Below are 25,461 nucleotides of genomic sequence, written 5' to 3'. Positions count from 1 at the left end.
CTTCACACTTTTCCAAAATATCGCAGCTAAACTTTAAAACTCGAGGTCAAAATGATCATCTAAACCCATGATTCCCAAAGTGGGGCACATGCCCCACCGGTGGGGTATGGGAATATTTTGGTGGGTCATCGGCAGAACGTGCAATCCTTCGGCTGACTTTGCTTTAGAGGCTTTACTTAAAAAAAATTACGCTAATGGCGTCACTTTCAAATGCATTTAAAAATCACACAAAAAAGGTAGTGTTGGGTGTTATAAATCATAGGCAGTGTTGGCGTTATACATCATAGGCAGCGCAATCGCGATGCCTAAGTAAAAAACGATGTTGGCACAATGTACTATTTTTTTTTTTCTTAGACCAGGGCACTTCGTATCGAAGGATTTGTCGTAGAAACTTCGAAAAGGGCTCTTTGGATTGGAAATTGAAGTGGCTATTGCCATTTTTAATAGTTGAAAATAATTGGAAGTTAACTAACGTCCCTTCCAAACCCACCATTCCCTTAAACACATCCGTTCAAAATTTTTATAAGACCATTTTGTCCAACGTAATTTATGTCCACATGGAAATTATGTGTTTGAGGAAGAAACTCCCCCCACAGCCCTCAGAACAAGGGTTGTAAGTTATATCCTTGGGGCATATAAAGTTTTTATAGAAAACTTTGTCGTAGAAACTTCAAAAAGGGCTCATTTGATTAGAAATTCAAAGGGCTAGTGCCGTTTTTAATAGTCGAAAGTGATTGGAGGGCAACTAACCCCCCACTCACACCCACCTTTTCCCCAAACACATCCAATCAAAATTTTGAGATAGCCATTTTGTTCGAAGTAGTTAAAAGTTCTGGAAATTAGGTCTTTGAGGATGGTAAACCCCATACAGCCCTCAGGGCAAGAATTGTAAATTATGCCCTTGTCGTTAATCAGGTTTTTATAGAGCGTGCCGTCATAAAAACTTCAAAAAGTGCTCATTCGATTGGATATTGAAAGGGGTAGTGCCACTTTTCCTAGTCGAAAGTGATTGGAAAACAACTAACACCGCTTCCACGTCCATCAATTCTCCAAAAATATCCAACCAAAATTTTAAGATAGCCATTTTGTTCAACGCAGTTGAAAGTTCTGGAAATGATATCTTTGAGCAGGACACTCCTCCCACAGTCTTCAGGGCATGGGTTATAAGTAATGCCCTGGGGGGCATATAAGATTTTTATTGAAAGCTTTGTCGTAGAAACTTGAAAAAGTGCTCATTCGATTGGAAATTCAAAGGGCTAGTGCCCTTTTCAATTGTCGAAAGTGACTTGAAGGCAACTAACCCCATCTCAAGCCCACCTTTTCCCTAAACACATCCAATCAAAACTTTTAGAAAGCCATTTTGTTCAATGTAGTTGAAAGTTTTGGAAATTTGGTCTTAAAGGATCAAACCCCCCCCCCCAGAGCCCTCAGGGCAAGGTTTGTAAGTTATGCCCTGGGGGCAAATAAGGTTTTATAGAAAGCTATGTTGTAGAAACTTCAAAAAGTTTGAAATCGAATTTCAAAATTCGATTGGAAATTGAAAGGGCTAGCGCCCTTTCTTTTAGATTTGGGGCAGGGGTTGTAAGTTATGCCCAGGGGGTATTTCAGGTTTTATGGAAGGGATGGTTGTTTAACTTCAAAAGAGGCTCAGTCTTTCTCCCTGAAAAAGACTATGTCAATATAAAACGAACAGAAATTAATCATAAAAACTTTTTCCACAAAATAAGTTTTTAAAAAAAAGTAAAGAACTACATTAAACCAAAACTGAACAAAAATAGAATCAAATAATCTACCAAGCATACAACTACCACAAATCAGTATCAATAAATAAATGAAACCCAAAACAAACAGAAATTAAAATAAGCCAAAGTCAAAACGAGCAAAAATTACTCTAAGTAGGGTTCTAAACACTATGCTTTCTAAAAGCCAGAATATAATTTGTACTTTACTGAAAAGAATACGAATGAATTTTCTGAAAAAATATGCATTGTCAGTTTAATATACATATGCTGATATTTATTCCTTAAAATCTTAATTAATTTTTGATTTCTTAAAGTTATAAAAGTGAAAACATTTAAAAGATTTTTTTGAAAACATTTGAAAGGAAATATTAAAATAAGTCGAACTCAAAACGAGCAGAAATTAATCTGAGTAGGGTTCTAAACCCCATGCTTTCTAAAAGCCAGAATATAAGTTGTACTTTACTGAACAAATTAGTTTAAGTGTTTTAAGTGTTCAAGGGCAGGGAAAAAGAGGGAAAAAATTAGCACCGGAAAAATTTTCCCTTCTTTTTTCTATCGTTTATAATAAGCATTGATGCTTTATAGCCGAAGTGAATTTCTAATTCTTACGAGTGTACACTTTTGGTTCGAGAGGCAAAGGGATGAGTAAGGGGATAGTACATCAATGAAAATTTTTCTGACCTTTTTTATCATCGACTTTTGTTTCCTTTGTATAATGGTTCTAGCAAGCAATGATATTAGCAGTACCTTTTATGTATAGATGTACTATCTAACTAATTCATAAAGTAATTAAATAATTATCTAATAGCTAATTATCGAACTATTAACTTATTAGAAATTAACTAATTATCCAACAAATAAACTAATTAACTAATTATCTACCTAATTAATGTAACTTATTATCTAAATCTTTCTGAGAAACGAAATTAGCAATCAACATGCCCAGCTTCAAATATCTTAACATTTCTCGGATATCAAAATTATCAAGCCGTTGCCCCAACTTTGCATCCAAAGGAGTCAAGCTTGAGTACCAAATAACCGACTTCAGTTAATGATCATTGCCAATATTTTCACCGCTGGTAATATAGAACAAAAGATTATTAGCTCAATATCAAGCATAAACATTAAACTAATGGAAAAATTCCAAGGGGTGAATCAGGAGACAAATGGCAGTGACTAAAATGGCTGTGACTAAAATGGCAGTGACTAAAAAGCATGAAAATGGCCAAAATACAACTAAACTAAACAAAAAGTTCCTTTCAGCAACAAATTCAAAAGTAAAGGAAACCAAACATATTTATATTAAAACAAAACACTTAAATGAAAATTTAAAGGAACTAATGGCCTTAAAGATAAACCATCGATAGTTTATTAAAATAAGTTAATTACAAACGTTTTGAGAAAGAGTTTTGTTCAAGGCCATATACTTTATAAAGGGAATTTACCTTTATATTATATGTGAAATATAATGTAGTTTTAAAAACTTCATTGGCAAATTAATAAAATGTCTGTAACAGAACTTTGGTCATGGCAAAAGTACTAGGGTTGCTCGACAGCGTATATATAATTTCTGGAATACCTTTGTAATTTTAAAGTAGTTTGCTTCATTGGAGCGTCCCATTCATCACAATCCAAATCTTCAAGATCGCTAACAAAACATTGACAATAAATTATATACAGTCAGCTATACAAAAAATTACAAATGCAAAAACCAGATATTCATAATAATTAGCAAGGATGCAATTCCCTTGAATTTTCACACAACCAACAACTAGCCTGCAACTAGCAGCTGCAAATTTGGTTTTGGGACCCGTGCATATAAAATCTGGACCAACTGCCGGATAGTAAACTGCCAGCAATTAAACAGCCAGAGCTGGCTAAATACAAATCTCAAAATACCTTAGATTTGAAAAAAAATCACGTGCAGGTTGCAAACATTAAAACTAGCACCTTTAAATTAGCAAGCATATTGCAAACCTGCTTTAAATCACGTCCACCTCCTTTAAATTACGTGCACCTCCTTTAAAACCTCCTTTAAATCACGTGCAGGTTGCAAACATTAAAATTAGCAAGCAGGTTGCAAACCTGCTTTAAATCACGTGCACCTCCTTTAAATTACGTGCACCTCCTTTAAAACCTCCTTTAAATCACGTGCAGGTTGCAAACATTAAAATTAGCACCTTTAAATTAGCAAGCAGGTTGCAAACCTGCTTTAAATCACGTGCACCTCCTTTAAATTACGTGCACCTCCTTTAAAACCTCCTTTAAATGACGTGCAGGTTGCAAACATTAAAATTAGCACCTTTAAATTAGCAAGCAGAAAAGCCCCTTGGAGTTTATGAATAGAAAAGCAAGAAAACTATTGCGTATTCAATTGCCCTTCCCTCACCACAAAATCAGGAGTCGTGTTGACCTCCTACCCAACAAAACTTTCACTGAAAGCGCTAATTTGATCCAAAAGCCATGAGAAAAAGCAGAGATGATTTACCGAAGGAATAACTTTAAAAATACTCATTTGTGGAGAGAAGAGACTCTCCCCCTCCCCTTCAATTGAGCTTTTAATACATTTGCATAAATCAAACAGCATAACAACGATTTCCGTCCATAAGTGCCTCTTCCACTCAACAAGGAATCCATTTTTAATTTTTGACTTTTGCACCCCCCAGAGCCTGAGTCTGATACTCTACAATCTGAGTTAGTTAAACCCCTTAGCGGGTTTTACATCTTTGGCGCATTGATATATGGAAATAAACAGGATTCTAATAAACAGGTTTTCACTAAGTTACATACTTTAACGGATTATGGTATATGATAGTTGACGTCTAACATATTATTGCGTCTTAAGGTCTTAAAAGATCATATAATGTAAGATGCATCTATGATAGCCTATAGACATAAAACTTGGCAATTAATTTTAGACAAATTTTAGCTATTCCCGTTACAAACAATTGAACGGGTTGAAAACGCGGTATCGAACTGTAAGTAAGGAGCGACTCGACCCAATAGTAACCGAAACTTTAAAAAAAGGAATTTTGATATAAGTTGACATATTGGCTTTTTACGCTGATTCTAAATATTACAAATTTATTAAGTTATGAACTTGAAAAAATTTGCCAGATTTTCGAAAAAGGGGAGAAACACCCCCAAAATTCAAGCAAATATGATGAAAATTACACCATTAGATTCCATATATCAGAAATCCCTACTATAGAAGTTACAAGCTCCTATCTAAAATGGAGAATTTTGTGTTTTTGCCAGAGAAAACTTCATGAATGCGTATTTATTTTTTATTTCTTTATTCCTCGGGGGTGATCGTACTCAACCAATAGCTCTAGAAGATCGAGAAAGGGCTCATTCAAGCGGAAACTAAAAGTTATAGTGCTATTTTTAAGCGGCCAAAAAATTGAAGGGCAAACAGCCCAGCTGCCATTTCCCTTTCTCTCCCAAAGACATCCGATCAAAAATTTCGACATAACCATTTGATTCATCATAGTTGAAAGTTCCAATAACAATGCTACTGGGAATGATATGATCCCATAATTCCATGATGAAAGGCCTGTAAGCTATGCCATTTGCCCGTTATTTACAAACAGTCTTTGTTTTTCAGAAATATATTGACGTTTTTCGGGTAGGAATTTGTGTTTTTATGGAAACACATTGACAGACTTCCGTCTTCATTTTAGAAATTCCCGAAAGTTCATTTTAGAAAATTTCGAAATTTTATTTTGATCGTGTTTGTATGTTTAGCCAAAATTTGCCAACTTCATTGCCAATACTCATGACTGACCAGCATTGGCTTCTACATATCTCTTTTTGAATGAGTTGACATCACCTTTAGCGGCGGTAATGCAAAATAAAGGACCTACTGCTTAAGTTCAATAGGTTATCGTACTTTAACTTGTAAATTTGGGTCCAACAATGATCAAGGAGGGATGACACTGGTAATAAGAACTTTCGATTTTATGTTTCTCTTAATAGAAGTTAGAGAAAAATGAAATGCAAGTTTCTTAGTTAAGAATCGGCCTACGAAAAACACTCTTTACAACCTCTCTCTACAACCACTGAAATTGGAAACAGTATTGTTGTTTTTTTGTCATCTTTAGTATTGCCGTGTTTTGGTTATTTCAGAGAGGATACGCAGAATTTTCTTTTCGATAAAATGCACGAGTTCAAACATATATAAAACACAGGGATAAGTAATACCGTGGCAAGAAGGATTAAGATTACTAATATTACTACTAACAACTCACCGCAGCACCAAGCCACTTGAGGCCAATACAGCCACGCCCATAGGAAACCTTGCTCTACCCAGAAAATGGCGGCCCAAAAACATAACTTTGTCATATTATAATTTTAGTGGCTAAGCGTCAAATTTTATATGTTATGTTCGATGTTTGATGGTAGCTAATTTGAATTCTCTTAAAGGTTTGTGTTACCAATGCAACTGTTCAGTAGCCTATACTATTTGCTGTTGCCCTGTGGTTTTGATTTTTCAACAAAAAAAAAAAAAAACATTTACAATCATTCGTTAGCTGAGAGTCGGTTTTATATAGCTACGAAATTTTGTTTTTGTTATTTGCTTAATATTTTTAAAATCAAATAATCATTGACACAGATATTTTTTTTTACCAAAAATCATAGAAAAAAGGAAAGATTTCTTATTTTCTAATTAAGATTACATCATTCTCAAAGTAAAATTCTAAATAATATCCTTATTTTGGGTGAGTAAATGTATAGATCTGAAACTAATGATTCCAATGATAAGAGTATCTTGATCTTTGGGTGAATGTTACAGTTTTAGACTTACTACAAGATTGCAATGTCAGTTTTATCTAGCTACCAAATTTCACTTTTGATATTTGCTTAATACTTTTTTTAATCTAAAAATTATTGACATAAATATTTTTTTACCGAAAATAATAGAAAAAAAAGGAAAGATTTGCCATTTTCTAAGTAAGATTACATCATTCTCACAGTAAATTATAAATAATATCCTTATTCTGGGTCGGTAAATGTTTAGATCTGAAACTAACGATTCCAATGATAAAAGTAACTTGATCTTTAGGTGAATGTTACAGTTTTAGACTTATTACAAGATTGCAATATAAACCTTAAGTGCAAGTTAAATTTAAGTTAACAAGTTAATTTAACATGACAAGTTTAGTTAAAACTTAAAAACAATATAGGGAATATAAGCCTTGAGAATATGATTTCAGTAAAATGGGTGAAAGGGGGTAATAAACCTGAGAAGTCACCCACTCCCCGCCACTTGGTGGAAATCCTGGAACGTTGCGTGTGCTTCTTAGTGCCGCCACGCTTGGCATAGCCCAAATTTCAGCGAAATTTGATGATATTCTTGAATTGAGAAGGGTTTTGTCGACACAAATCGACATAAATTGTGGAGCTAGTTCTACCACGGCTGGCACAGTTCCGCCAACCCTGGAACTTGTTACCTGGTGTAAATGATTCTTGAGAGCGGGTAACCCCTCGAATAAATCTACTCACTGTTGGGACTAGGTGGTTGGCTACTGGATATAATTAAGGCCCTAATTCGATATTATACAGAATATTAGGAGTAAAGATACTTACTAGCTTCGTGGTTCTTTGCCGTAAGCTTCTTCGTAAGTACTAATGGTTATGACGGGTTTGCTTTTAGCCTGAAAAGTACACACTTTTAGACTAATGTTTTAACCACTGAAAACGTTCATTTCTAGATTGATGATAAAAAATGATATATGTTAAAATAATATATGCTTATAATGATATAAAAAAACTAACCATTTAACAGTTGGCGACAAACTCAAACATATTGACAAAAGAAAATAACTGTAATAGCTGAAATACAACCAGGCAAAAATAAATGAAGTAAATAAACCGCTGTTGGATATCTTTAAAGTATAAACCCAATTTTGTTTTTGAAAGTCTGGAAAAAAAAGGGGAGAGTCACATATTTTACACATATTCTACTGCACAACCCCATGCTCAGGAAAACATTTTTTTCGATAAAATCCAAATCAGGCCGATTAAATATACACAAGCAGAGATCTAGAATGGGAAACTTCAACTTTCTTTATACATGATCAGTCCGGTTTATTTTCTTCTTCTCTTTTTTGCAGAAACGTTTTTTTTTTATCTTAAAAATTTTCTAAATAGTAAAAAAAAAAATCTGTTTTAATTCCTGAAAATACTGTAATTTTTAAAAACTAAAAGTACATGCATTTACAGTCAGAATATATTTTTTAACCATTCAATTATGTCAAGGCTGTCCTAAGCCTTTGATTTTCATCTTTGAATATTTAAATATTTTGAGGTAGCAAGGAAAAAAGTTTGATTTCACTGAATTTGGCAACAAAAGCTGTTTTAAAGATAATTTAATGATTTTTTTTTTTACTTATCGTAGTGTCCAATAAATTCTAAATCTTCATAATTTTTAAATATTCTCTTTTTTGGGAATAAGGTTTTTTTTTATGTGGGAGACATTACAGGCCATCATTTGCTAAAGATCGAAATGATGAGATAGGCTACCATGAGAAAGGGTTTCCTGTGGTAGGAGGCCTTTTATTACAGGAAAAGCAATTTCTTTTTTTATGAATTGTTCTTTTCATAGGCAGCACGCTAGCGCTGCCTAAGTAAAGAACTATGTGGGCACAATGTGTTTTTTTTTTTTTTCTCCATACCCGGGCACTTCGTATCGAAGGAGTTTTCGTAAAAGCTTCGAAAAGGGCTCATTCAATTGGAAATTGGAGTGGCTAGTGCCCTTTTTAATAGTCGAAAGTGATTGGAGGGCAACTAGCCCCCCCCCCACGCCCGGCCTTCCCCAAAATACCTCCAATCAAAATTTGTAGATAGCCATTTTGTTCAGAGGTGTTGATTTCCAGATAGAAAATATGTTTTTTGAGGAGGACACTCCCCCAAAACCCTCAGGGCAAGGGTTTTAAGTTATGCCCTGGGGGCTTATAAGTTTTTTATAGAAGGCGTTGTCGTAGAAACTTCAAAAAAGGCTCATTCGATTGGAAATTCAAAGGGCTAGTGCCCTTTTTAATAGTCGAAAGGGATTGGAAGGCAACTAGCCCCCCCCCCCCAAACGCCCACCTTTCCCCCAAATATATCCAATCAAAATTGTGAGATAGTAATTTTGATCAACGTAGTTGATTTCCAAATAGAAAATAGGTTTCTGAGCAAGACACTCCCCCACAACCCTCAGGGCAAGGGTTTTGAGTTATGCCCTGGGGGTATATAAGGCTTTTATAGAAGACGTTGTCATAGAAACTTCAAAACAGGCTCATTCGATTGGAAATTCAAAGGGCTAGTGCCCTTTTTAATAGTGGAAAGTGATTGGAGGGCTAGTGCCCTTTTTAATAGTGGAAAGTGATTGGAGGGCTAGTGCCCTTTTTTATAGTCGAAAGTGATTGGAGGGCAACTAGCCCCCCCCCTCCTCCCATCATTCTCCCAAACCAATCCAATAAACCTTTTGCGATAGGCACTTTGTAAACGTAGCTGATTTCCAGATAGAAAATATATTTTTGAGGAGGACCGTCCCCAATAACCGTCGGGGCAAGGGTTTTAAGTTATGCCCTGGGCGCATATAAGGTTTTATAGAAGGTGTTGTCATAAAAAAAACAACAAAGAGAAAAATCACAAAAAAAAAAAAAAAAAATTCTCAACATCCAACATGAACAAAAACCAACAATGAGAAAAATCTAAAAAAAAACAAACAAACGAGACTGTGGCCAGTGGAGAGAAAAGAAAAGACAAATGCAAAACAACGCGGATATTTCGCTTGTATCCAAACAAGGCGTATTCAGCACGACATACACACAACAAGAACAACATAAAAAAAAAACAAAAACAAGATAAAACTAAAAACCAATAAAACACCCACCAAAAAAAAAAAAAAATGTACAATTGGCCCAAAATGAACCACGTAGGGAAAATATGCATTTATAGAGTTACTTCAGTGAGGACACTAGAGTAACTGATTGTTGGTTTTTGTCATGGCTGGCCAGTTCGGCTTAAGATCTTTCAGGCGTTGTCATAAAAACTTCAAAACAGGCTCATTCGATTAAAAATTCAAAAGGAGTTTGCCCTTTTTAATAGTCGAAAGTGATTGGAGGATTGGAGAACGATGTGAGCACAATGTGTTTTTGGTTGTTTTTTTTTCTCCATACCCGGGCACTTCGTATCGAAGGAGTTGTCGTAGAAACTTCGAAAAGGGCTCATTCGATTGGAAATTGGAGTGGCTAGTGCCCTTTTTTAATAGTCAAAAGTGATTGGAGGGCAACTAGCCCCCCCCCCACGCCCATCATTCCCCCCAACACACCCAATCAAAATTTTGAGATAGCCATTTTGTTCAGCGTAGTTGATTTCGACATAGAAAATATGTTTTTAAGGAGGAAACTCCCCCACAACCCTCAGGGCAAGGGTTTTAAGTTATGCCCTGGGGGCATTTAAGGTTTTTGTAGAAGGCATTGTCGTAGAAACTTCAAAACAGGCTCATTCGATTGAAAATTCAAAGGGGTAGTAACCCTTTTAATAGTCGAAAGTGATTGGAGGGCAAATAGCCCCCCCACGCCCATCAATCCTCCAAATAGACCTCTAAGCCGCGCCGAAAAGTCGGCGGCGCGCCGCCAAAAAAAAACGGTGGCGCGCCGCCGAGCTTGCATCAGCGCGCTGATGCCGCCGCTGATTCTATCGGCGGCGGCGTCACTAATACAACGCCGTTTTTTTTTTGTTTCTTTCTATCTTTTTTGGTTATCGATATCGACCTCCGGGCTTCAACCGTCATCCCGGCTAATCTGTTTCTTAAAGATAAATTCTGTCATCTTGGGCTCGCCATGTATATCGGTTCGTAGGAAGGAGAAGAAGAAATTTTTCTTGAAACAAAAATTCTACCTTCCACTTTAAAATTCTGTTCATTTTTCTTTCTGATTTTTCGAATGAAAAGAGGTAGGTAAAAGAGCATTAGGCAATTCAGGATGGTATCATAGGCTGCGCAATCGATTTGCCTAAGTAAAGAACAATGTTGGCACAATGTATTATTTATTTATTTTTTTTCCATACCAGGGCAATTCGTATCGAAGGAGTTGTCGTAGAAACTTCGAAAAGGGCTCATTCGGTTGGAAATTGTAATGGATATTGACCCTTTTCAATAGTCGAAAATGACTAGAAGGCAGCTAACACCCCTTCTACGCCAACCATTTCCCCTGACACATTCAATCAAAATTTTAAGATAGCCATTTTGTTCAGAGTAACTAATTTCCAGTGAGAAAGTATGTTTTTTGAGGAGGTTACTCCCCTACAACCCTTAGGGCAAGGGTTTTAAGTTATACCCTGGGGGTATATAAGAACGGTGTTGGCACAATGTATTATTTATTATTTTTTCCTTTAGACCAGGGCACTTCATATCGAAGAAGTTGTTGTAAAAACTTCGAAAGGGCTCATTCAATTAGAGATTGGAGTGGCTTGTGCCCTTTTTAATAGTCAAAAATGATTGGAACGCAACTAACACCCCTTCCACGCCTACCATTTCCCGAAACATATCCAATCAAAATTTTGAGATAGCTGTTTTGTTTAACGTAGTTAAAAGTTCTGGAAATTAGGTCTTAGAGGATGACAACCACCCTCACAGCCCTTACGGTAAGGGCTGTAATTTATGCCCTGGGGATATAAACGGCATTTATAGAAAGCGTCGTCGTAGAAACTCAAAAAGGGATCGTTCGATTGAAAATCGAAAAGCCTAGTGCAGTTTTTAATAATCGAAAGTGATTGGAAGGCTTGACATTTTTATAGTAGAGATCGATGTGGGTATAATGTATCAATTTGCTGTTGTTGTTGTTGTCGTTTAGACCAGGGCACTTCGTATCGAAGGAGTTGTCGTAGGAACTTCGAAAAGGGCTCATTCGATTGAAAATATAAAGGGCTGATGTCCGTTTTAATAGTCAAAAGTGATTGGAGGGAAACTAATCCCCCTCCTACGCCCACCCTCCCATTTGCCTGTATGTTTAAAAAGTAAATGTTGCCTTAGATTAAATAAAAATGCACTGTGTTAATGCTAATTCCCAATAAGGCCTCTCAGCACTATCCTAAGAACGACTGAGGGTATTATGTTCAAACTTTTGGGACTACTTCTGCTCTTAAAATTTGACCAAATCAAAATAGCGTAAGTGTATCCAAGCTATCAAAGAAAGTAAACAAAAATTTTTGCAAATGTTATCAAGTTTTCTATTTCAGACCAACTAGATGAGGTAACTAAATTAAACGCTACTATTTGTGTCCAGATTTTTAAAAGGGTCTATGTTGTTAAAAATTGCTGAATTTTTTTTTCCAGCATACAAATAGCAGGTCAAACTATAGATTCTTAAAAAAACAAAAAGATTTAAAGTATTATTTTCTTTTTCCCTGAAAAGACTATGTCAATATAAAACGAACAGAAATTAATGAAAAAATCTTTTTCCACAAAATAGGTTTTTCAAAGAAAAGTAAAGAACTCCATTAAACCAAAAATGAGCAAAATTAAAATCAAATAATCTACCAAGCGTGAAACTACCACAAATCTGCATCGATAATTAAATGAAACCCAAAACGAACAGAAATTACAATAAATAACCAAGTCAAACTTAAAACGAGAAGAAATTAACATAAGTTGGGCTCAAAACCCCTATGCCTTCTCAAGGTCAGAACATAATTTGCACTTTACTGAAAAAAAAATACAAATGAATGTGCATTGTCAGTTTAATATACATATACTGATATTTAGTAATCAAAAAGTAAAAAATATTTGATTTATTAAAGTTATAAAAGTAAAAACATTTATATTTTTTCAGTAAATTGCAAATATTATTCTGGCCTTGGGAAGGCATAGGGGTTTTTGCGCCCAACTTATGTTAATTTCTGTTCGTTTTGAGTTTGACTCGGTTAATTATTGTAATTTATATTCGTTTTGGGTTTCATTTATTTATCGATGCTGATTTGTGGTAGTTTCCCGTTTGGTAGATTATCTAGAGCTAGTATAGAAATCTATCTATAGAAATGAATTACATTTTTTTGCACTGTTAGCAGAGCAAACTGAAGTTGAAATAGCCTTAAACTTTGACTTGAAACGTCATAACTTGACCACTTCTTTCAGAAAAGAATTTTGGAGGGTTATTCCGTATTGATAAGAAAAGAGGGTAAAGGTGCAGTTTAGTTCCTCCTGTAGCGTAGGGCGCAGGAGCCCTATGGTAAAGGTGCAGGTGTGTTCCCCCTTATAAAATCAATTTATTTCAGCAGATACAAAAAAGTAGCCGATTTGTGGCATTCTGCGGGACCCCAAGGTCCAATGCTAGTATCAGGTCCCGCGAATGGCAGTTTACGCTTGCCAAGTTCTGGCTGTCCCAGCCACAAGTACCCAAGCTAAACGGCTTTTAGCATGACAGGACTGATAGTGACTGCAAGAAGTTCAATGGCTCGAGGAAGAGTGAACTAACTTACTTTTGTTAAATCAATTGTAACTGGAGTGATGTAACCGCTGGTTTAAAATTGTTGGTGTTGTTAAGCCATGATATCTGACTTGTATACAGTGTTTTTTCGATGTTGTTATTTTTTTTTTTCACTTCCTTTTCGTATGTATTTGATGAACAGGAGATGTTTGAACTTCAAACTATGAAAGTTATACACACATTATCCCAATCATTAACAAGAAGGAAATGACTAAACACGGGATTTTATAGGAATAATGCGATGTTAAACATAAACACAATATAGGTTTCCCTGGGTCTAGTGGCTAAAAATGAGAATTCTACTTGGTCTGATCGACGGTGAACTTAAACACTTACCGCACGGCCCAACAAATTCCTGTTTTGTCATATTGTTCTTGTATGTTTTTAGCCAACCATTTAAAAATCATTTCTAAAATCGAGGTTTAACGTGCTTGGTGAAGTGGAATTTTTATTATTATTTTAAATCAGAAAAATCATCGCACCGTGGCGCGCCGCCGGTCTAAAATCGGCGGCGCACCACCAAAAAAATTTCGGCGCGCCGCCGCCGATACTAAATCACACATTCGCCCCCGTCATGTCGGCGTGGCGCGGCTTCGGGGACTACCCCCAAACATATCCAATCAAAATTTTGAGATAGCCATTTTGTTCAGCGTAGTTGATTTCCAGATAGAAAACATATTTTTGAGGCGGACACTCCCACACAACCCTCAGGGCAAGGGTTTTAAGTTATGCCCGGGGGGCATATAAGGTTTTTATAGAAGGCGTTGTCGTAGAAACTTCACAAAATGCTCATTCGATTAGAAATTCAAAGAGCTAGTGCCCTTTTTAATAGTCGAAAGTGATTGGAGGGCAACCCGCCCCCCCCCCCTCACGCCCATCATTTCCCCAAACATATCCAATCAAAATTTTGAGATAGCCATTTTGTTCAGCATAGTTGATTTCCAGATAGAAAATATGTTTTTGACGAGGACACTCCCCCAAAACCCTCATGGCAAGGGTTTTAAGTTATAGCCTGGGGGCGTATAAAGTTTTTAAAGAAGGCGTTGCAGTAGAAACTTCAAAAAAAGCTCATTCGATTGGATATTCAAACGGCTTGTGCCCTTTTTAATAGTCGAAAGTGATTGGAGGGCAACTAGCCCCCCCCCCACACCCCTCATTCCCCTAAACATATCCAATAAAATTTTGAGATAGCCATTTTTTTCAGCGTAATGATTTTCAGATAGAAAACATATTTTTGAGGAGGGCACTCCCCCAAAACCCTCAGTGCAAGGATTATAAGCTATGCCCTGGGTGCATATAAGGTTTTTATTGAAATCTTTGTCGTAGACTCTTAAAAAAGGGCTCATTCTATTTGAAATTCAAAGGGATAGTACCCTTTTTAATAGTCGAAAGTGATTGGAGGCCAACTAGTCCCCCTCTCACGCCCAACCTTTTCCCAAATACATCCAATCAAAATTTTTATATAACTAACTTATTAAACGTAGTTGAAAGGTTGGGAAATTAAGTCTTTTAGGATGACATCCCCTCCCCCTAGAGCCCTCAAGGCAAGGGTTGTAAGTTATGCCCTGGGGGCATATAAAGTTTTTATTGAAAGCGTTGTTGTAGAAACTTCAAAAGTGCTCATTCAATTGGAAATTGAAAGGGCTAGTGCCTTTTTTAACAGTTGAAAGTGATTGGATAGCAACTAACACCCCTCTCACGCCCACCATTTTCCCACACATCGAATCAAAATTTTGATATATCCATTTTGTTCAACGTAGTTGAAAGTTCTGGAAATTAGGTCTTTTATGATCATAACCCCCTCAGAGCCCTCAGTGCAAGGGTAGTAAGTTATGCCCTGGGGCATATAAAGTTTTTATTGAAAGCGATGTAGTAGAAACTTCAAAAGAGCTTATTCAACTGGAAATTGAAAGGGCTAGTGCCTTTTTTAATAGTTGAAAGTGATTGGATAGCGACTAATACCCCTCTCAAGCCCACCATTTTCCAAAACACATCCAATAAAAATTTAGATATACTCATTTTATTCAACATAGTTGAACATTCTGGAAGTTAGGTCTTTTACGATGATAACCCCCTCAGAGCCCTCAGTGCAAGGGGTATAAGTTATGCCCTGGTGGCATATAAGGCTCATATAGAAAGTTATGGACGCTCCGAAAAGCGGATGAAGATTTGCTAGATGTTTCCCAGAGAAATTACTTAAGGATTGTTCTGGGTACCCGGCTGACTGACCGTATTTCAAACAATAGGCTATACGAAAAATGTGGTTCAATACCACTTTCTAGGGCTATAATGAAAGAAAGGTTGAGGTGGCTAGGGCACGTTGTACGGATGAAGGATGACAGATTGCCGAAGATTGTTCTTTTCGGCCAACCATCTAGGGCTAAACGGAAAGCAGGTCGTCTCCGTCTGGGGTGGGAGGACGTCATAAAGAAAGATTTAAAGGAAATAGGAACTTCGTGGGCGGGTGTAAAAAGGGAGGCTTTGAATGGATTGGGGTGGAGGAGGAGCTTGCGTAGCTGTGTTGGCCTCAGGCAGCTTGGTGCTGCAGTGAGTTGTTAGTAGTAGTAGTAGTGTCGCATAAATTATATTAGGCAGCGAGATCGCGCTGCCTAAGTAAAGAACAAGAACACTCGAGAACGAGACAAGAAACGGGGACTAAGTAAAGAGGAGGACACTCCCCCAGAGTCCCCAGGGCAAGGGTTTTAAGTTATGCCCTGGGGCATATAAGAACGATGTTGGCACAATGTATTATTTATTAATTTTTTCCTTTAGAGCAGGGTACTTCGTATCGAAGTTGTCGTAGAAACTTCGAAAAGCGCTCATTAAATTGGAAATTGGAGTGGCTTGTGCCCTTTTAATAGTCGAAAGTGATTGGAAGTTGACTAACACCCCTTCCACGCCCACCATTTCCCAAAACACATCCAATCAAAATTTTGAGATAGCCATTTTGTCCAGCGTAATTGATTTCCACATAGAAATTGTGTTGTTGAGGACAGTCCCCCTGAAGGCAAGCCCTTAGGGCAAGGGTTGTAAGTTATGCCCTGGGGGCATATAAGATTTTTTATAGAAAGCGTTATCGTAGAAACTTTAAAAAAGGCTCAATCGATTGGAAATTCAAACGGCTTGTGCCCTTTTTAATAGTCGAAAGTGATTGGAGGGCAACTAGCCCCCCCCCCCCCCACCCAGCATTCCCCTAAACATATCCAATAAAATTTTGAGATAGCCATTTTGTTCAGCGTAATGATTTTCAGATAGAAAACATATTTTTGAGGAGGGCACTCCCCCAAAACCCTCAGTGCAAGGATTATAAGCTATGCCCTGGGTGCATATAAGGTTTTTATTGAAATCTTTGTCGTAGACTCTTAAAAAAGGGCTCATTCGATTTGAAATTCAAAGCGCTAGTGCCCTTTTTAATAGTCGAAAGCGATTTAAAGGCAAGTAACCCTCCTCTCACGCCCACCTTTTCCCAAACAAATCCAATCAAAATTTTTAGATAGCCATTTTATTCAACGTAGTTGCAAGTTTTGGAAATTAGGTCTTTAAGGATGACAGCTCATCCCCCCACATCCTTAAGGGCAAGGGTTGTAATTCGTACTCTGGGGGCAAATAAGGTTCTTATTGAAAGCGTTGACTTAGAAACTTCAAAAGGGCTCATTCAATTAGAAATTGAAAGGGCTAGTGCCATTTTTAACAGTTAAAAGCGATTGGAGATCAACTAACGCCTCTCTCACGCCCACCATTTTCCCACACATCGAATCAAAATTTTGATATATCCATTTTGTTCAACGTAGTTGAAAGTTCTGGAAATTAGGTCTTTTATGATGATAACCCCCTCAGAGCCCTCAGTGCAAGGGTAGTAAGTTATGCCCTGGGGCATATAAAGTTTTTATTGAAAGCGATGTAGTAGAAACTTCAAAAGAGCTTATTCAACTGGAAATTGAAAGGGCTAGTGCCTTTTTTAATAGTTGAAAGTGATTGGATAGCGACTAATACCCCTCTCAAGCCCTCCATTTTCCAAAACACATCCAATCAAAATTTTGAGATATCCATTTTGTTCAATATAGTTGAACATTCTGGAAATTAGGTCTTTTAGGATGATAACCCCCTCAGCGCCCTCAGTGCAAGGGTTGTAAGTTATGCCCTGGGGGCATATAAGGTTTATATAGAAAGTTATGGACGCTCCGAAAAGCGGATGAAGATTTGCTAGATGTTTCCCAGAGAAATTACTTAAGGATTGTTCTGGCTACCTGGATGACTGACCGTATTTCAAACAATAGGCTCTACGAAAAATATGGTTCAATACCACTTTCTAGGGCTATAATGAAAGAAAGGTTGAGGTGGCTAGGGCACGTTGTACGGATGAAGGATGACAGATTGCCGAAGATTGTTCTTTTCGGCCAACCGTCTAGGGCTAAACGGAAAGCAGGTCGTCCCCGTCTGGGGTGGGAGGACGTCATAAAGAAAGATTTAAAGGAAATGGGAACTTCGTGGGCGGGTGTAAAAAGGGAGGCTTTGAATGGATTGGGGTGGAGGAGCAGCTTGCGTAGCTGTGTTGGCCTCAGGCAGCTTGGTGCTGCAGTGAGTTGTTAGTAGTAGTAGTAGTGTCGCATAAATTATATTAGGCAGCGAGATCGCGCTGCCTAAGTAAAGAACGAGAACACTCGAGAACGAGACAAGAAACGGGGACTAAGTAAAGAGGAGGACACTCCCCCACAGTCCCCAGGGCAAAGGTTTTATGTTATGCCCTGGGGGCATATAAGAACGATGTTGGCACAGTGTATTATTTATTAATTTTTTCCTTTAGAGCAGGGTACTTCGTATCGAAGTTGTCGTAGAAACTTCGAAAAGCGCTCATTAAATTGGAAATTGGAGTGGCTTGTTCCCTTTTAAATAGTCGAAATTGATTGGAAGTTGACTAACACCCCTTCCACGCCCACCATTTCCCAAAACACATCCAATCAAAATTTTGATATAGCCATTTTGTTCAGCTTAGTTGATTTCCAGATAGAAATTGTGTTGTTGAGGACAGTCCCCCTTAAGGCAAGCCCTTAGGGCAAGGGTTGTAAGTTATGCCCTGGGGGCATATAAGATTTTTTATAGAAAGCGTTATCGTAGAAACTTTAAAAAAGGCTCAATCGATTGGAAATTCAAAGGGCTAGTGCCCTTTTAAATAGTCAAAAGTGTTTAGAGGGCAACTAACCCGCCTCTCACGCCCACCTTTTCCCAAAACACATCTAATCAAAACTTTTAGATAGCCATTTTATTCAACGTAGTTTTAAGTTCTGGAAATTAGGTCTTTGAGGATGACAATCCACCCCTCCCCCCACAGCCTTCAGGGCAAGGGTTGTAAATTATGCCCAGGGGGCATATAAGGTTTATATGTAACGCGTTGTCGTAGTAACTTCAAAAAAGGCTCATTCGATTGGAAACTGAAATGGCTAGTGCCCTTTTTAAAAGGCGATAGTGATTGGAAAGCAACTAACACCTCTTCCACGCCCACCATTTCCCATAACACATCCAATAAAAATTTTGAGATAGCCATTTTGTTCCACGTACTTCAAAATTCAGGAAATTAAACCTTTGAGAAGAACACTCCCCACACAATCTTCAGGGAAAGAGTTTTAATTTCCGCCCTGGGGGTATATAAAGTTTTATTGAAATCTTTGTCGTAGAAACTTGAAAAAGGGCTCATTCGATTGGAAATTCAAAGGGCTAGTGCCCTTTTTAATAGTCGAAAGTGATTTGAAGGCAACTAAACCCCCTCTCGCGCCTATCTTTTCTCCAAATACATCCAATCGTATTTTAGATAGCCATTTTGTTCAGCGTAGTTGATTTCCAGATAGAAAATATGTTTTTGAGGAGGACACTCCCCCACAACCCTCAGGGCAAGGGTTTTAAGTTATGCTCTGGGGGCATATAAGCTTTTTATAGAAGGCGTTGTCGTAGAAACTTCAAAACAGGCTCATCTGATTGGAAATTCAAAGGGCTAGTGGCCTTTTTAATAGTCGAAAGTGAGTTGAAGGCAACTAACCCCCTCTCACGCCCATCTTTTCTCCAAACACATCAAATCAATATTTTAGGCAGCGCGCTAGCTCTGCCTAAGTAAAGAATAATGTGGGCACAACGTGTTTTTTTTTTCTCCATACCCGCGCACTTTGTAACGAAAGAGTCGTCGTAGAAGCTTAGTGAAGGGCTCGCTTGTTTAGAAATTGGAATGGCTAGCACCTTTATAAATAACCAAAAGTGATCGGAGGGCAACTAGCCCCCCCCACACCCAACATTTCTCCCAAACACATCCCATCAAAATTTTGAGATATCCATTTTGTTCAGCGTAGTTGAATTCCAAATAGAAAATATGTTTTTGAGGAGGACACTCCCCCACAACCCTCTGGGCAAGGGTTTTAAGTTATGCCCTGGGGGCATGTAAAGTTTTTATAGAAGGTGTTGTCGTATAAACTTCAAAACAGGCTCATTTGATTGGAAATTCGAAGGGCTAGTGCCCTTTTTAATAGTCGAAAGTGATTGGAGGGCAACTAACCCCCCCCCCCACGTCCATCATTCTCCCAAACACATCCAATTAAAATTTTGAGCTAGCCATTTTGTCGAGCGTCGTTGATTTCCAGATAGAAAATATGTTTTTGAGGAGGAAACTCCCCCAGAGCCCTCAGGAAAAGGGTTTTAAGTTATGCCTTGGGGGCATATAAAGTTTTAAAGAAGGCGTTGTCGTAGAAACTTCAAAAAAAGCTCATTCGATTGGAAATTCAAAGAGCTCGTCCCCTTTATGATAGTCGAAAGTGATTGGAGGGCAACCATCCCCCCCCCTCCAACGCCCATCATTCCGCCAAACACATCCAATCAAAATTTTGAGATAGCCATTTTGTTCAGCACAGTTGATTTCTAAATAGAAAATATATTTCTGAGGAGAACACTCCCCCACAGCCCTCGGAGCAACGGTTTTAAGTTATGCCCTGGGGGCATATAAGGTTTTAAAGAAGGCGTTTTCGTAGAAACTTCAAAAAAAGCTCATTCGATTGGAAATTCAAAGGACTAGTGCCCCTTTTAATAGTCGAAAGTGATTGGAGGGCAACTAGGCCCCCCCCCCCCACACCCATCCTTCCCCCAAACACGTTCAATAAAAAATTTGAGATAGCCATTTTGTTCAGCGTAGTTGATTTCATGATAGAAAACATATATTTGAGGAGAACACTCCCCCAAAACCCTCAGGGCAAGGATTTTACGTTATACCCTGGGGGCATATAAGGTCTTTGTCGTAGAAACTTGAAATAGGGCTCATTCGATTTGAAATTCAAAGGGCTAGTACCCTTTTTAATAATCGAAAGTGATTTGAGGGCAACTAACCCCCCTAACCTAACCTAACATAAACCAGAGACGACACACACATAGAGACGACACACACACAGAGACGACAAACACACAGAGACGATACACACACACACAGACAACAAACACACGGAGATGACAAATACACAGAGACGACACATATACAAAGACACGAAAAAAACAGAGATGAAACACACACAGAAGATAGTCACAGAGAAACGACACACACAAAGAGACGACATACACACAGAGACGACAAACATACAGAGACGACACACACACAAGAGACGACACATACATAGAGACGACACACATAGAGATAATACACATAGATATACATAGAAATAAGGCTTTTACTGAAATCTTTGTCGTAGAAACTTGAAAAAGGGCTCATTCGATTTGAAATTCAAAGGGCTAGTACCCTTTTTAATAGTCGAAAGTGATTTGAAGGCAACTAACCCCCCTCTCACGCCCCGCTTTTCCCCAGACACTCCCCCACAGCCCTCAGTGCACGGATTATAAGTTATGCCCTGGAGGCATAAAAGATTTTTATTGAAATCTTTGTCTTAGAAACTTGAAAAGGGCTCATTCGATTAGAAATTCAAAGGGCTAGTATCTTTTTTAATAGTCGAAAGTTATTTGAGGGCAACTACTCCCCCTCTCACGCCCACCTTTTCCCCAAACACATCCAATCAAAATTTTTAGATAACCATTTTATTCAACGTAGTTGAAAGTTTTGGAAATTAGGTCTTTAAGGATGACAACCCCTCCCCCCACAGCCCTCAGGACAAGGGTCATAAGTTATGCCCTGGGGGCATATAAAGTTTTTATTGAAAACGTTGTCGTAGAAGCTTCAAAAGGGCTCATTCAATTGGAAATTGAAAGGGCTAGTGCCTTTTTTAATAGTTGAAAGTGATTGGATAGAGATTAACGCCCCTCTCACGCCCACCATTTTCCCAAACAAATCTAATCAAAATTTCGAGATAGCCATGTTGTTCAACGTAGTTGAAAGTTCTGGAAATTAGGTCTTTTAGGATGATAACCCACTCAGAGCCCTCAGTGCAAGGGTTGTAAGTTATGCCCTGGGGCCATTAAAGTTTATATCGAAAGATGTTATAGAAATTTCAAAAAGGGCTCATTTGATTGGAAATTCAATCGTCGAAAGTCGAACGATTTTAATAGTCGAAAGTGAGTGGAGAGTAATTACCCCCCTCTTACGCCCACCATTTCCCCCAAAACATTCAATCAAAGTTTAGAGATAGTTATTTTCTTCAACATAGTTGAAAGTTCTGGAAATTGTGTGTTTAAGGATGACAAACCCCCGAGAGCCCCAAGGGCAAAGGTTGTAGTTTATGCCATGGGGGCATATATGATTTTATAGAAAGACTTGTCGTAAAACTTCAAAAGAGGCTCATTCAATTCGAAATTGAGAGGGCTAGTACCCTTTTTAATAGCCGAAACTGATTGGAGGGCAATTAGCCCCCGCCCCCTCGCCAATCATCCCCCCAAACACATCCAATCAAAATTTTGAGATAGCCATTTTGTTCAGCGTAGTTGATTTTCAGATAGAAAATATGTTTTTGAGGACACTCCCCCAAAATCCTTAGGGCAAGGGTTTTAAGTTATGCCCCGGGGGCATATAAGGTTTTTATAGAAGGCGTTGTCGTAGAAACTTAAAAAAATGCTCATTCGATTGGAAATTCGAAGAGCTAGTGCCCTTTATAATAGTCGAAAGTGATTGGAGGGCAACTAGCCCCCCCACGCCTATCATTTCCCCAAATACATCCAATCAAAATTTTGAGATAGCCATTTAGTTCAGCGCAGTTGATATCAAGATAGAAAATTTGTTTTTGAGGAGTAAAGTCCCCCACAGCCCTAAGGGCAAGGGTTTTAAGTTATGCCCTGGGGGCATAAAAGGTTTTTAAAGAAGGCGTTGTCGTAGAAACTTCAAAAAAAGCTCATTCGATTGGAAATTCAAAGAGCTCGTCCCCTTTATGATAGTCGAAAGTGATTGGAGGGCAGCCAGCCCCACCCCACGCCCATCATTTCCCCAAACACATCCAATCAAAATTTTGAGATAACCATTTTGTTCAGCGTAGTTGATTCGCATATATAAAATATATTTTTAAGAAGAACACTCCCCCATAACCCTCAGGGCAAGGATTATAAGTTATTCCCTGGGGGTATATAAGGTTTTTAATGAAGGCGTTGTCGTAGAAACTTCAAAAAAAGCTCATTCGATTGGAAATTCAAAGGACTAGTGCCCTTTTTAATAGTCGAAAGTGATTGGAGGGCAACTAGCCCCCCCCCCACACCCATCCTTCCACCCATCCTAATTACAATAAATAACCGAGTCAAACTCAAAACGAGTAGAAATTAACATAAGTGGGGCGCAAAAACCCCTATGTCTTCCCAAGGCCAGAACAAAATTTGAACTTTGCTGAAAATACAAATGAATGTGCATTGTCAGTTTAATATACATATACTGATATTTAGTAATCAAAATGTTAGTATTATTTGATTTATTAAAGTTATAAAAGTAAAAACATTTATATTTTTTCAGTAAAGTGCAAATTTTGTTCTGGGCTTGGGAAGTCATAGGGGTTTTGCGCCCAACTTATGTTAATTTCTACTCGTTTTGAGTTTGACTCGGTTATTTATTGTAATTTCTGTTCGTTTTGGGTTCATTTATTTATCGATGCTGATTTGTGGTAGTTTCACGCTTGGTAGATTATTTGATTTTTTTTTTGCTCTTTTTTGTTTAATGGAGTTCTTTACTTTTCTTTGAAAAACTTATTTTGTAGAAAAAGTTTTTTTTGATTAATTTCAGTAAATGTTTGTCCGGTTCGGCTACTATTTAATCTTTTTAAAAGGGATTGTTGGCGCCTAAGGTTTAAAGTAAATATTTTTTAAAAATTGTCGTCACTGAGAGGAGTGGACAGACAATAAAATAAAAAAATAAATTCTGCGATCTGTTTTCACTCTCTATTCCATAGTGCATCGCCCAGCGACCATAACTGCCCATTGTGCAGTTATTTTTTGTTAAGAACCAGAGCAGACAAAACCCCATGGGCGTAAGTAATATGTAATTATATTATACATAATACGTAATTACGTGCGTACACATGATATTAGAACGTCAATACCAAAACTTGTTCCACAAAAAACTCAATGCTAAAATTCAAACAAAGAAATTTCAGCTGAAAAAAAATCAACTCACCACTAAACTAAATCTACGGAAAAAATAATTAGACAGAATTAAACATCAGCAGGCCGTGAAGTAGGTTTTATTAACTATGCAAAATTAGACCCCATCCATGAAGCCAAATTAATACAAATAAATCTGTAGGGTGTCTAAAAAGGCATTTTGGAGATTCCCCCCCCATACCGGATTTTTCTATTGCCAATGGACAAAAAAAAATTATGGCCCTAGTTTAATGGTCTGTCTACTCAGAAAGAAACACTATAAAATTCTGAAAAAAAACTTAAAAACATTATAAAACGCTTATCTATGTCTTTCCTAAAAGCGTTTTACTTTAATTTAAGTCCCCATCCATGATATATATATATATATATATATATATATATATATATATATATATATATATATATATATATATATATATATATATATATATATATATATATATACATATATATATATATATATATATATATATATATATATATATATATATATATATATATATATATATATATATATATATATATATATAGCAAAAATAACAAATTTTCCCGTTGCTAGACGTCATCGACGTGACTTGTTTGCCGTTAAATGTATACCTCTGCCTTTGTGGCACTGCATGGCTCATTTTATATTTTCAATTGACTTGGGAAAAGCGGTTACAACTAAGGAAAACTGATCTGTTTCTGCGGATGCTTGAATCATGACGGCCTATCTCAATTTTGACAAGATTTTTGAAGATGCTCAATTTCAGTATTTTAAAACTTGAAAAAATAGTTTTCAGAATTTTTTAGTGTTCCTTTCTAAGTGAGCAAACTATTAGATTAGAACAGTGGCGTAATTGTGTCAAAATCCTGGGGGGGGGAGAGGGGGGAATTGGACCGCTTTTCCCAAGTCAAGTGAAAATATAAAATGAGCCATGCAGTACCGTAAAGGCAGAGGTATACTCTTCCTGTTTCTGTTTAAATTACGTGCTAAAATTCAAACATAGAAATTTCAGCTGAAAAAAAAATCAACTCACCACTAAACTAAATATACGAAAAAAAATAACTAGACAGAATTAAACATAAGCAGACCGTGAAGTAGGTTTTATTAATTATGCAAAATAAAACCCCATCCATGAAGCCAAAACTGACCTGTTTCTGTGGATGCCTGAATCATGAAGGCCTATCTTAGTTTTGACAAGATTTTTGAAGATGCTCAATTTCACCTGGGGCTTTTTTTTCAATTGTGTGGGGGTGTTTCAATTGAGAGGGGGGAATAAATTTATTGTGTTTTCAATATAAATACCAACATTTTTCAATGAAGATTTTACAAAGATTTTACACAATTTTTCAATATAAATACCAACATTTTTCAATGAAGATTTTACAAAAATTTTGAAAAAAGTTATTTTTCGAAATTCAATGGGGGCAATACCCCCACCCTAGATTTGAGATGTAAGTGCAACTGAATAATTGGATCAATTATATATATAATACTCATGGAAATGTATAGGCCCCTAAAAAAACCTAAAATATTTTATGACAGTTTACAATATTGAAGTAAGTGCCAGAAAATTCGTCTGCTAAACCTGTATATTGTAAAACTCATTTGATACAATGGATGTATTAACCAGAAAATGAAACAGCCTTTTTTTTTAGGTAACTCAAAGTCGGTACAAGCAAAAGTGTCTGCCAAAAAAGATTGAATCCAC

The 25,461-nt window shown here is 37.3% G+C and overlaps 1 protein-coding gene across 6 annotated transcripts in view; it reads right to left on the bottom strand.

Annotated features, from left to right (window-relative positions):
• The window catches only part of LOC148945795 (myosin-IIIa-like), a 244,434-nt gene that overhangs the window by 7,637 nt on the left and 211,336 nt on the right, over window positions 1–25,461 (bottom strand). For 4 of the 6 annotated variants that reach the window (XM_089098132.1, XM_089098128.1, XM_089098127.1 and 1 more), the window contains 2 exons: window positions 7,332–7,399; window positions 3,322–3,390 (listed from right to left, as the gene is read on the bottom strand). In XM_089098132.1, coding sequence (XP_088954258.1) covers window positions 3,322–3,390; window positions 7,332–7,399 — 137 coding nt within the window. The remainder of the gene's footprint in view (window positions 1–3,321; window positions 3,391–7,331; window positions 7,400–25,461) is intronic. The other 2 variants (XM_089098129.1, XM_089098131.1) reach the window with 1 other exon arrangement.

The sequence above is a fragment of the Artemia sp. Qi Xiang Cuo genome, chromosome 12 (genome assembly GCF_049724085.1).
Source record: "Artemia sp. Qi Xiang Cuo chromosome 12, ASM4972408v1, whole genome shotgun sequence".
NCBI classification, from domain to species: Eukaryota; Metazoa; Arthropoda; class Branchiopoda; order Anostraca; family Artemiidae; genus Artemia; species Artemia sp. Qi Xiang Cuo.
Note: the sequence above shows the minus strand (reverse complement) of the source record. Positions and strands in the feature narration are given on the sequence as shown.